General features: G+C 41.5%; 1 protein-coding gene across 1 annotated transcript in view; it reads left to right on the top strand.

Moving 5' to 3' along the window:
- Positions 1-1,663: 1,663 nt before the first annotated feature.
- The window catches only part of C16H10orf67 (chromosome 16 C10orf67 homolog), a 92,361-nt gene continuing 80,693 nt past the window's right edge, over positions 1,664-13,331 (top strand). The window contains exons 1-2 of the mRNA XM_005354677.2: positions 1,664-1,826; positions 12,138-12,258. Coding sequence (XP_005354734.1) covers positions 1,717-1,826; positions 12,138-12,258 — 231 coding nt within the window. The 5' untranslated portion in view covers positions 1,664-1,716. The remainder of the gene's footprint in view (positions 1,827-12,137; positions 12,259-13,331) is intronic.

Below are 13,331 nucleotides of genomic sequence, written 5' to 3'. Positions count from 1 at the left end.
TATATTTTTTAAACATAGGATCTCAAGTAAGATTGACCTTGAACCCCCTATATAGAAAGGATGACCTTGAACTTCTGAACTCTTGGCTCTAGAGTGCTGGAATTATGGACATGTACCAGACACCCAGTTTATGTAGTGTCAGGACTTGAACTCAAGAACTTGTGTGTGTTAAGCACTCTACCATGGAGCTACATGCCCAACTCTAGAAGTTAGAAAATTAAAAAAAAAAAAAATTACAATCTCGGTAGAGCAAAAATAGCCCTGTCCTCAAGGAAAACAAACCTTTAAATGTTATTTTGTTGTTGTTGTTGTTGTTACAATTTCTGTAACCATCTTACATTCTTCTTCCCTCCCTCTTTCTGTCTCTTTCTTCCCCCCCCTCATTTTCTGAGATAGGGACATGATGGATGGAGTCTGATATGACCCTGAACTCTATCTTCTTACCTTATGCTGTATCCAGAGTGTTGGGATCATGAGTCTGGGCCACCACACATTACTTCCGTGTGTAAGTGTAAAACAGTGCTGGGGCTGGGGAAATGGCTCAGCTGTTCAGAGCATTTGCAGAGAGTCAGGGGTTTGGTCCCAAGTAGCCAAAAGGCAAATCACAGTCTTCTGAAACTCTAGTTCCAGGAGATGCCTCGCCCTCTTCTCTCAGGGCACTGTAAGCAGGCGCCGGCGTGCGCGCGCACACACACACACACACACACACACACACACACACACAAACACAGAGAGAGACACCACATCTTTTAAACATTTAAAGACAATGGTGATGTTAGAGTGAATTTCTTTCTGTTTTATACTCCTACCACCAAGCTAATTAGAAGAGAGAGAAGAAAAAAAAAACCCAGTATCTTCTGTAGACAATATAGTGAAAAGAGAATAAGAACACTTAGCTATAAAACAAAGAGATGGCACCCTGAGCTTAGGTGTCCCTTGTCAGCTGTTGTCACTGGGTGATCCACAGTTGAGAATGATTGATAGTTTCATCACTAAAAATAGCTTCTCTTAAGAATGGTAGCTAGTGAGTTGAATTCCGTCGTGCATGGTATAGTGGGAACTGCCTTTCTATTAAATAAGGATGTAGGCCTGTTTAACCTCTGCAAAGGAAGTCTTTGCTAGCAGCTCTTAGTGTATGTGGTCAGATGAAGGCGGAGATATTTTATCAAGCCACCTGCTCTCCTGTGGGATTGCTGACAGCCAAGCCTCTTTATGTCATGAGCATAGCTAATAGATGGGGTTACTAGTTTCCATCTTCCCAGAGGGTGACATTTGGTAACAGGCCAAGCAAAAGAGAGCGACAGGCACGTGGGAAAGACGTTGTCCAGCCAGGAAGGAAGGTTGAGCTCAGAGCCTCGGGAGTGAAGGAAGCAGAAAGGGTCTGGAGGCGTGTGGGCCACAGCAGAGTTATTTACGGGGTGCAACTTTCCTTGGAGACATTTTAGGAGCCGGCTAGGTTGTGGGCACCCGGGGAAGAGGTGCTTTGTCCCAGGGTGTATATTTGGTAGGGCAGGTGGCTTGGCGGAACAGAGGGGCACCTCCGCAGCCCTCCCTGCACCTCAGCCACCCCGCCCCCACCCGCTCTCCGCTCCACTCCGCCCCGCCCCCATCCCCACCCACCCTTCTCAGGTTTCCCTGGGAGTCGCCATGGCAACGGACGCTGGCTTTGGGATTGAACCTTTCAGAACTCTGAGAGCTGGCGCACAGCCTGTGGGCATGGCGGACGCCGAGACTGAGAACTGGGAGGACTCGTCAAAGACCCAAGGATGCCGGAGGATTCTCGAGACCCTTCAGGGGGCTATTGAACAATTTCAATACAACCCCAGGTGACCTGCCCGCTGAGCCCACACACCCCAGAGCAGGCCCACAGCCTCGGGTCTTTTGATTTCTTAAGTACACCGTAGGTTATAAGCTCAGGCTTTCAATTCTGCCTAGCTTCTCACCCAGACCTGACTTAGGTGGTTTACTTCTCTGTCTCTATCATCTCAACTGGGAACAGGACAGTGGCCAACTGTGCCTGCTCATCATCGAGCACAGGACATGTTAAATGTGTTCACCTAAGTATGGTTTAGAAGAGAGCCATACAGAAATGACACAGAGCTGCTTTAAGAAAAATACCAGAGACTCCAGCTTTTAAACACAGATTTCTTTGGCTGTTCTAAGGCTGAAAGTCCAAGAACTGGGCACTGATTTGGTGTCTTGTCGTCCTTTCCCATAAACACTTCCTTTGGGACCTGCAGGGGTGCTGTCTCCCAACTTCCCCACTCTCTACCACCACCACCCTGACTTTTTATAATGGTACAGTTCTATTTCAGAGGCTCCCACATCATGATCTGTTCAGCTCTCTTGACCCCATATCTAGAAGCCATCAAAAAGTAGGGCGTTGACATGGATTTTCTTAAAATTAGAGCACCCTCCAAAAGCACAGAGACAGCCAGTCATACCCATTTGTGTTATTTCAGGGTCCTTGGTTTTCATTCCTCCTTCTTGGGATTCTTTGACCTCAACACTACTATTGTTATTTGGATAATGTAGAGTTGATATTTCTTGTGTGTGTCTTGGGGGTAGGGGACATTTTTCTTAAAACACCTTTTCAAAGTAGTGGGCCCAAAAGCCTGGGTTCCTTGCTATAAGATGCAGTTTCATAGGCAGAGGCTTCGGGGAGCCAGGTAATTGGTTCTAGGCAAGCCCAACACCATGGTAGCTCCAGGTTGCTGGGGCGTGGGTGGGGGTGGGGCAGTTGCCTATAGCTGGACCAGTCCAGCTTGACTCAGTGACGCAATCCTGTTGAGTCCAGCCTCCCGAGTGCAACTGTATTAAACAATAGGTACGTTGATCAAACTGAGTAAGGGTACACGCAGACCCTGATAAAAGTACGTAAAGACCCTGATATGTGTCAAAAGCACATATCACAGGCAGTTCGCGGTAGACACCAGTGGATTACACTATGTGTAATCTGTTCCTAAGAGTCCCTTTTTCTTCTGGATTTCTTGACATTCCACCGTGGAATACATCCCCAACAGCATTCCAGCCAGACTCAAGGGACTGACCGACCTCTGCCGAGTACTGTACCAACACACATTGACTGAGTCCAGGAACCACTAACGCCCATAACATTTTTTCTTCAGTGAACCAGGTTAAAGTTCTGAAATGAGTGGGAGAAGCTGAACACCCCCCAACACCCAGGGATCTAAGCATAGCTGGGTTAGGGCCTGGGGAGACAGCCATTCATTCACACAAAGACAGCCCAACCGTGGTGAAGTAGACATTCTAGTTAGGAATCAGCAAACTAGTTAAGTCAGTGACTAAATGAGTCAGGCAGCATTGACAGAAGAGACAGAAGCAGAGGGTAGCAGAGGAAATTGTGTGTGCATGTTACACACCCCCAAGTCACCGAGTAGAAAAAAGAAGGAATTATAATTTTAGATATGGCTCTCAGAAATACTTCACTGTGCTGACATTAAGAAGAAACTGCAGGGAGGAGCCGGGCAGATAGATCTGGAGCCAAAACCCTGGCTCAGAGAAAGGGAAGGTAGGGAATCTGGGTATAGGAATACAGGAGGCCTGCATGGCTATGGCATAGAATGCGGTGAGGCAGAAGAGAGATAGCCAGATTCCAGGGTCTTAGATCGCCACAAAGACTTCAGCTTTTATTTCCAAAGAGGTGGGAGGCCAGGAGGGTATTGACGTAGAGTCCCGGCATTCCCTGACTTACCTATCCATTGGCTTGCTCTGCTGTTTTGATAATAGACCATAACAGGGACAAGGGCACAAGTGGGGAAACCAGTTAGGGGACTTATATAATATCTATCCAGGAGGATGGCCTTGGAGAGTTGCTATGAGGGCCTGAGTGCATCTTTAGCCATGTACAAAGCTGGGCATAGTGAAGCAAATCTGTAAGGCCAGCTCAGGGGTGGGGGTCCCAGGTGCTCACTGCCAGCCGCTAGTCTAGCTGATACAGCTAGAAGCCGGAATTCATCAAGTGGTCCCATTCCAAAAACAAGGAGACACACAATAGAGGAAGACACTCAACCTTGACTTCTGCCTTCCCATGCTCACACACAAGCAGATAAACAGAAAATGCTTGTGGAAATTGTGGTCCTGTGGTCACTGGAGAACAGGAGGCAGTTCTTGCAGGAGCTGAAGATGCAATCAGATTCTCATTACTCCTTTAAAAAGGGATTGGTTAAGTTTACTGATGGACTGCCAAACCTAGGACAGTCTCCAAGGTTTCTGACTTGAGTAGCTGGAAGAATGGGGTTGCAGTTAACTTTGTTGGTAAAGGGAATGTGAGCAACAGGATGGGGTGATGTGATCAGCTCCCTTTGGGATACAGAATATCAGCAGTGACTGTTGAAACATCTATTTAAGCAGTTCAGTAGTGAGGCCTGCAGGTTGGACAAGGGGTCCAGTTTGGTAAATCAATTTGGAAATAATTTGTAAAATGATGCTGTGTTAAGTAAACTATAAGATTTGGTAATATCAGCCAGGAAATATATATATATATATATATATATATATATATTACAGATATATATTGATTTTTGATTTGATATAATATGTATCAAATATATCTTTGAAACAGAAAACAATAAAAGAATATTTTCCTTAAATAACATTGAGCCATTCACCACAGTGAAAATTTAGCACCTCTAATGTCATCTTCATTGACTAATTCGCTAACCAGCATTTGTGAGGATGAACTATTCTAGGGCTCAGTGGGATGTGTTGCTGCAGCCTATTAATAAATATTCATGGGCCTGTTTCGTATAAGTTAGCATATTAATTTTGTGTCTAATTTGTTAAACGTAATTGTTATCTCCCAAGACCATGCTTTATGCATAACGAGCAACCCATTATTTGGGAGAATTGCACAGACTCTAAATAAGGACTGTGTAGGAGCCACTTAGCTAAGGTCTTGGGATGTGGGCTTCCACTCTAGACCGTGCTGTTAGCATCTAAAATTAGAGCTACTTCAGATTTGAAGAGAAGCTGAAGAATGAACCTTCATATTTTATTTAGATTCTGGATGAGCCGGATCTTTCTAAATTAATCAATCATACAAGAAGTTAAGACTGGGGCGGGGACCTTACAGATCTGTCCCCCACCCCTGTTTATAGTTTTAGATGAGTTATTTGCCTTTGTTAAACCTCAGTTTCCACAGCCTTGAAACAAGATGTTGGAAAATTACTGGAAGAAGAAAAAGTGTAGATTAAAGCATACATCTCAACAAAGCCTCTGGTTATAAAGCTTTGCTCTATAAATAGGTGTATTGTTTTTAAACACTCCAGAGGGTTTATCTGTAAAATTACATATTTTATCATTGTCCTGTTATAGTTACAGAAAAAATAACCAAACATATTATGCTGTTTCTAAACCATAACCTGAAATAACATATTGATAATAAAAGCTATTCACACACAAAATTATCCATATTCTATAAAACTACTACTCAAATAAAGTGGGGTGTTTTTTTCCCTAAAATAGGAAGGAATAAAAGAACATAAATGTCAAGCCTAAGGGAAAATGAAGTTGAATAGAGAAAAAAAGCCACTTAGCATTGGGGGAGGGTGAAAGATTACAGCTCTAGACTGGAAGAATAATAACAGGTCTCTTAAATGTACAGGGTGCAGACTATAGAGAATCAGGGTACATCCAGATGATGGGTTCTATCTGATACATTGATGTAGCACCCAGGGTTTGGACACTTTAGAATTCCCCCCGACAAGGATAAATACTTATTTGGAGACAGCATGGGAGACACTAAAAGTTTCAGGCTTCTAAGGGCAAAGAGACCTGGCAGAGGCTGTAAGCAGCACTGGTCTGCAGGAAAGCTTGCCCACTCGCTAAGGAACACCACAAAGTTCAGTCGGGCCAAAGCTCCTTACCGAGCAGGATCTTTTTGCTGTCTTGGCTGCTGTGTTTTTAAATTGGCCTTTACCATGGCCATGGAATACTAAGAGGCATTTTGAGAACTCAGGAATCGTGCAGAGTCCTCCTTGACTCCATGTACAGCAATCACCCAGTCATGCCTTGATAATCAGATTTCAGTCATTTCGTGAAGGAGGGTGATCCCAATTTTATGCCTTCAGTTCAGTGGCCTAAGGATCGCAAAACAGCCAGGTTTCCTGACTCCCAATGTCGTCACTGTTTCTTACAGGTATGCTTATAGTCTGTCCCTATTCTTAAAAGTTCATCCGTGTAACTCCTCCCTAGATGCTCTTGACACCGATCTTTTGCCTTCCTGGCCACCCAAGCTTATAAATTAATCTAGATGTCTACTGCAGGTGCTTCATCCAGAAAGAAGTGGTGGACAAACAATTGCTCAAGTGTTAACAATAGGAGACTCTTCCTTCTTAGCTCTCATTCACGATCACTTCTGGATGGTTTTGCAGGACTGTACGAACCTACCATGCGGTGACAGGTCCATCTATTTGTTAATTGGGGTTGAGATTTTCCTATTCGGTCAGCTGCTCATAATGTCCCACAAGGACATAGAATGCATGTAGTCTAGAAGAGTTCTTCAGCCTTTCCTAGTTTTTTATGTATGTGACACTTGCACAAAGTATAGCGTTGACATTCTGCTGTACAGTCGTCAGCTATATCCCAGCCTCCTACGATGTGACACAACCAGATTCAGGTTGTGTTTTTACAGCAGAAATTCCACAAAAAAGAGCTGTTCTCTCTTCAGGGATTCAATATTGATAAGGCTGTTCAATTAACTACTATTAGCGACAATGACGTTGAGCTGAGTTTGGTGGCACAGGCATTTAATCCCAGCACTTGGGAGGCAGAGGCAGGTAGAACTCTGTGAGTTCAAGGTTAGCCTGGTCTACAGAGTGAGTTCCAGGAGAGACCCTGTCTGGACAAACAAACAAACAAGCAAACAAACAAAAATCATACTGGTCGTGTCCAGTTAGTGTCTTCCAAGGCTCTCTAGCGCAAATGGACCTTTCTTCTTCTAGTGCTGTGTTTTCTCTTGTTAGTTTAATATTTCCTTTACTTAAATGAACTTATACTGACTGGCCTCAGCCATCATGAATGACTTTCATCTCAATTGCTCACCCTTGTGGAGGTTGTTGAGTACTGGTTCTGTTTTTACCATGCTTGTATACTTTTAAGGGTCTTCTATATTTTGTTCAATTTCTATTCATCACATCAACACAAATCTCCTTAACTATTCGGTTTCTTGTAATTTGATACCTCCAATGGACTATATTTATTCAGTGCATTATAATTTAGTACTTAACTTTTATTTTGATGCTCATATTGTCCTCAATACAGCCAGTGGGACTCTTTTCGATCCAGAATCATCTTTGTTCTCTCATAACCCTCATATAACTCTTATGATCGTTTATTGAGTATTTGTTGATTTTTTTCATATGAAAATGTTATGGGTTCATTTTGTACTTGTTTGTGCATAATTTTATACTTTTATACCTCTCTCAAATGACTCTCCTTCCTGAGGGACATGATTCCTTTTAGGGGTGGATGACATTTACCAAGTAGTATTCCACTCACAGGATGCTCGTCGCTACTGGTGTTTCACTCTTGTAGGTCCCCTAGGCAGGTATAAATAGAAACAAATGTATATGTAACTAGATGATATATGTTTACACGCACATATGCACATACATTCACATGTAACTATTTGTAGACCTAAGTATATGATATATATATATACATATATATTTATACATGCATTTATTTGTAAAACCGTGACCTTATACCAATTTTTCTAGTTTTGTTCCACTGTCTTGGGGTACATTTGTTGTAGGAAGGCCACTTGTTGGTTCCTGGCTACTCCGCCCTGAAATAATCACACAGAAACTATATTATTTAAATCACTGCTTGGCCTCTTAGCTCTAGCTTCTTATTGGCTAACTCTTACATATTAACTTAACCCATTACTATTATGGCTAAAGTTTCAGTGTCTGTCTCCGATGGGGCTACATGGCTTCTCTCTCCTGACTCCACCTTCTTCCTCCTGGCATTCAGTTTAGTTTTACCTGCCTACCTCTGTTCCCTGCACAGGCCCAAAGCAGTTTCTTTATTAACTATTAACCAATGGTATTCACAGCATACAGAGGGGGAATTCCACATCATACATTCCAGCCTTAATCATTTCCTACACTTATTAATATTTTTTCAGAGACTGAGAAACTTCTCTCCATCATCTTTAATACATGTACTTCTTCATCCAGTATTCCCAATTCTGTCGTTGTCCTGGCTCTCTCCTGTCTCTTCTTGTGCCTCCTAATCACCCTTACCTCCTTAGCTACTGGGCCCACTGGCCTTCTCTTGTTGCTCCCAAGTTTTTTTTCTGCTTGTTTGTTTTTAGTCATCCCTTGTTACTGTCTACCATGTTGACTTCTCCATGATGAGAAGTTAAGAGGGCCGAGAAGTAAGGTGGGAAAGAAGGAAAGTACCAACTATTTTAGGGGGTAGAACTGTGAACAGACTTCAGCACACGATACTGTGTATAAATACATGATGCTCAGATCATTAGTCCAGCACACGATACTGTGTATGAACACATGATGCTCAGATTATTAGTCCAGCACACGACACTTAAGCATGATACTTAAGTTATTAGTTCAGACACAGATTTTGGAGGTTAGAAAAAGAAGACTGAATTTAATTATTTTTGATGAGAAAAGATATCAAAGTCCTTTGTGGAAAGACAGGAACACAGTATAGATTTTAGCAAGATACCTCAGGAGACAATGAAAATGATAGATTCAAAAATAATCATTTAGGGCTGGAGAAATGGCTTAGCTGGTTAAGGCACTTACCACCAGGCCTAAAGACCTGAGTTCAATACTAGGACTCACTTGGTAGAAGAAGAAAGCCCAGTCCTCCAGGTGACCCTCTGACCTAGACATGTGGGTGGTGGCATGTACATATGTGTGTATAAATAAATAAAATATATATAAATATAAATAATTAATTAATTAATTAAAATTATTAAAATTGAAAGGTTTAGAGGCTTATGATGATGTTAGGAAAATTCTCCATGGTCATCTAAATTTGTTTGTTTAAATAGTGCAGTATAATACCATAGTTAATCTTACATATCATGATACTTTATTAGTGTTTTTCATTAATTATTTTCAGAGTTGGTTATAGATTTCATAGGGGGCAGAGCCTTAAATATTGATGGTTATTTCATTGATTCTCATAAATTCGTATTAAGGAGAATATTCTATACTGCCTGGTCTTGAATGAGCAATTGTTATATTTCAGTCCCCAGTGTTGGGATTACAGGTGTAATTTATATTGAGTGTCCCATCTCATCCCTAGTTCTCACAGATGACATCCCCAGTTCCCACAGGTGATATCCCAAGTTCCCATAGGTGACATGGAAGACCAACATAGGTGTCCACACATGGGGCATTAAACTCAAGGAGAAGTTTCTGGGGATTATAGGCCACTATTTTTGTGAAGATTAATTTGTTATTTTTTGTGCATGTGTGTGTAGACGTGTTTGGCCTTCATGTACGTAAGTGTATTATGTGTGTGGCTGGTGCCTAGGGAGGTCAGCAGTTAGAGCCAACGCTCCTGGAGCTGAAGTTACTAATGATTTTTGAGTAGCCATATGGGTGCTGGGAACCAACCCAGGGTCCTCAGCAAGACCATAAGCATTTTTATCTGTCAAACATCTCTCTAGCCTGGCCACCATTTTATATAAGTAACAAGATTGCTTCCTGCTAGGGGGACAATGCTACCTTGTTCTTCAAGGTTACTCTCTGAAAACATAACTTAGAGGGGACCTACAGAATGACTTCTTGGCATCTCCTAAGAGAATATGCAGGGATGAGGAGGGCCTGTGGAGATTTCTAGAACACCGTGTTAGTGAGAAAAACACACAAGCTCTTAAGCTAAACTAAACTAAATCTAAAACTCAATTTCTTCTGGCAAAAAAAAATCAGAAATTTTAATTAAAATCAGATGCTTCATTTCTGTCTAGCTACTGCTGAAGATAAGGTTTGTCATCATAATATTGATGTGTGTGGAACACAATTGAGAACTTAGTGGGATTAGTTGAAAATCATTATTATGAGTATTAAATTTTAAATTTCAAATGAGCTTTTGATAGTTGAATACTGCTGTGCTTTCAAAGTTTTCTTCAAATATGATGAACAAATTGTGATGTTTGAAAACCTGACAGTCAGCCACACATGGTGGTACATGCTTTTAATCCCAGTACTTGGGGGCATAGACAGGTAGATCTCTTTGAAACAGAGGCCACCCCGATCTACATATTAAGTTCCGGGACAACCAAAGCTACATAATAGAAAGACCATTTTTCAAAGAAAGAAAGAGAGGAAGAGAACAACAGAAAGAAAATGTGGTGATGGTTGCGGTGTAATAACTCCCCTTAGCACCAATGCCAACACTATTCCTCTAGGGCTCACTGTGGACCAAGCACCACACCAAAGTGATTCTAAGATTACTACACTCAGTCTATCAGTGATCCTGTGAACTCTGCACTCTTGTTATCTATAAGAAGGAACTAGGGGCATGCTGGAAAGATGCTGGTTCAGTGGCTAAGAGAATTGGCGGCTCTTCCAGAGGACTGAGTTTGATTTCCAGCACCCTGTAAAGACATACAACTGTAACTCCAGTTCCAGGGGATCAGACATCTCTTCCAACCTCTCCTAGAACTAAGCACGAACATGGTACACAGACATACAGAAAGCACGAACACCTGTACGCATAACATTAAAAGAAAAATATAAGAGGAAATCAAAGCAAGGAAAAATTAGCTAATTTCCCTGAAGTCACGGGGTTTCAGCGTCAGTCAGGATGCTTCCACTGTGGCAGGCAGAGACTGCCTCCAGGAGGTACCTATAATGTGACAATACGGGAAGAGCAGAGGTGTGGCAGGCTTCAGAACTAGCTAGCTCTTCGCTGGAGACATCTACAGCTCTGCCCCTGGGCAAGAAGAAAGGGAAGGCCACCGTGACCCTAGCCTGGTCTGCCCCCACTTCTCAGCAGAGGAGTAAGAGGAATGTCTACTCTTTGCATCAGAACCTCTGTTTCTATGGGATTTTCTTGACTCGCTTGCTTGCTTGCATCCATCCTTTCTTCCTCCTTTCCCCTCCCCATACCCTCTCCCCTTCAGCTGACATTTTAGAAACAAAAGGTTGTGATAGGTTTGATCAAATTGATGTGTACATGTGGAGAGTTTTCTTACTAACTTTTTAAGATGCTTGTCATTATAGAGCCATGGAGGAAATGTAAAAGGCTAGTTCCTGGCCTCTGCAGATGCTTTGGGAGTAGAGTTTCCTAATCAGGGACACAATGGTGATTATCTAAAGCAGGGCTCAAACCTTCTGGCTCTAGAGCCTGTTGGAGTTTCTTCAAAGTGTTGACAACCTCAAAAAAGTCTTGGTTTATGTTCATTGTATGTATAAAGAGTTGTCATAGTCAAAATTAAAAAGAAGAAATTAAAAGTATATTTATAATAACTCCTATAGTATAGTGATAAAATCACATGTTAATATAAATAACAAACTTTAAGGACAATGTAACCATATTTTTCAGAACTAAAGTTTTCAGGTGAAAGTGTCACTGTTTTTTGCCAATCTTTTTTCTGCTTGTCTTAGAGGCAGGCAGCTGATTCATCTTAGCTGCTTCTGCATTTTAGCAACACACAGCCTGGAGCCATGACACACTCCAGTGAACTTTTGTGAGAGAGTTATAGGGAAAAGGAAAACCTCCTGATATTATTATGGAAAACTAAGTTTCCTCTTGTGATTTCTCCCACAGATTGCTCTGGAACCTCGATGTTCTCAGATCACACCAGGATAATCTTCATCATGACATAGTTCTGTTAGATATGACTATGCATAAATTACAATCATCTCTAGCAATAGCACAGGATAAGATATTAAGATAATAGACTTAAGTAGATCATATCTCAGAAAAGTGGAGAAGGCACACAGAGATGAGGGTGCCACAGTGTAGGGGGTCTGATAACCAGGCCAAGGCCAACTCATCCATGACCAGATATTCCAGAAGTTTCTTTATTGAATAATCTCTTACAGTATTGTAAATATAATCAAATTTACCGCCAAATATGTGTGCTTACCCTTTTCTAAGGGAATTTGGTATCTCTATTCTCTTTTTAGACTTACTATTTCGGATAATTTGAAGATTGGTTTTTTTACTTCAGACCATGCTACTCAGACAGATTGCAGTGAAATTTTGCCATTAAAAGATTTGACTCAATCAACAGAAAAGTTAATGCAGGTAAATCTGGATGTAACTTCTAAGATAACTTTGTGTATTATTTATCTTTATGGGGTAATTTTTTTGTTTGGGAAGGGAGTTGTGTACTAGAAATCAAACCCAATATTTCATGAATGTTATAAAAAGCACTTGTCATTAAACAACATCCATACACATGTGGTTTTATAATGTGGCATTCCCCTCTGTGTGCTCTGAATAAGTTTTATTACCATTGGTTGATAAAGAAGTTATTTTGTCCAATGGCTTATCAGAGTAAAGTCAGGCAGGAAATCTGAACAGAGATATAGAGAGACAGTAGGTAGAGTCAGAGAGACACTGTGTAGCTGCCAAAGGAGACAGATGTCAGAACTTTTACCATTAGGCCACAGCCTTATGGCAATACACAGCTTAATAGAAATGGGTTAATTTAAGATGTAAGAGCTAGCTAGAAATATGCCTAAGACATTGGCCAAACAAACAGTGTTGTAATTAATACAGTTTCTGTGTGATTATTCAGGTCTGGGCAGCTGGGAAATGAATGAGCAGGCTCCGTGTAAAGATTTATACTTCTTTTATTTGCAACACCAAAGTGACTGTGATGGTCTCAGAATGCTAAGGTCTTTGAGGAACTTAGCAGAACGACACTTGCATTCTTTTTAAGCTTTAAAGATTTACTCTTAATTTTGTGTACGTATGTGTTTTGCCTGCATGTGTGCCTGTGCACTGCATGTGTACCCGGTGCTGTCAAAGGTCAGAAGAAGGGATCGGATCCCCTGGAACTGTAGTTACGGTTGTGAGCTCCCAAGGGTGCTGAGAACTGAATCCAGTCCCCTGCAGGAACAGTAAATGTTCAAGCCCCAGATATATGTTACAACTGATCTAAGTTATGATCTATACTTGTCATGTTTATATCTTACATATGTGAGTCTGTTCAGTGAAATTTCTCTGCTTCTGACGTCTGTGAATAGTCTCTGCTTACGATACATTAAGAAAAGTAGAAACCAAATATGAGTGAGTACATCCCATGTTCCTCTTTTTGGGTCTGGCTTACCTCACTCAGGATAGTGTTTTCTATTTCCATCCATTTGCATGCA

The sequence above is a fragment of the Microtus ochrogaster genome, chromosome 16 (assembly GCF_000317375.1).
Source record: "Microtus ochrogaster isolate Prairie Vole_2 chromosome 16, MicOch1.0, whole genome shotgun sequence".
Taxonomy (NCBI): Eukaryota; Metazoa; Chordata; class Mammalia; order Rodentia; family Cricetidae; genus Microtus; species Microtus ochrogaster.
Note: the sequence above shows the minus strand (reverse complement) of the source record. Positions and strands in the feature narration are given on the sequence as shown.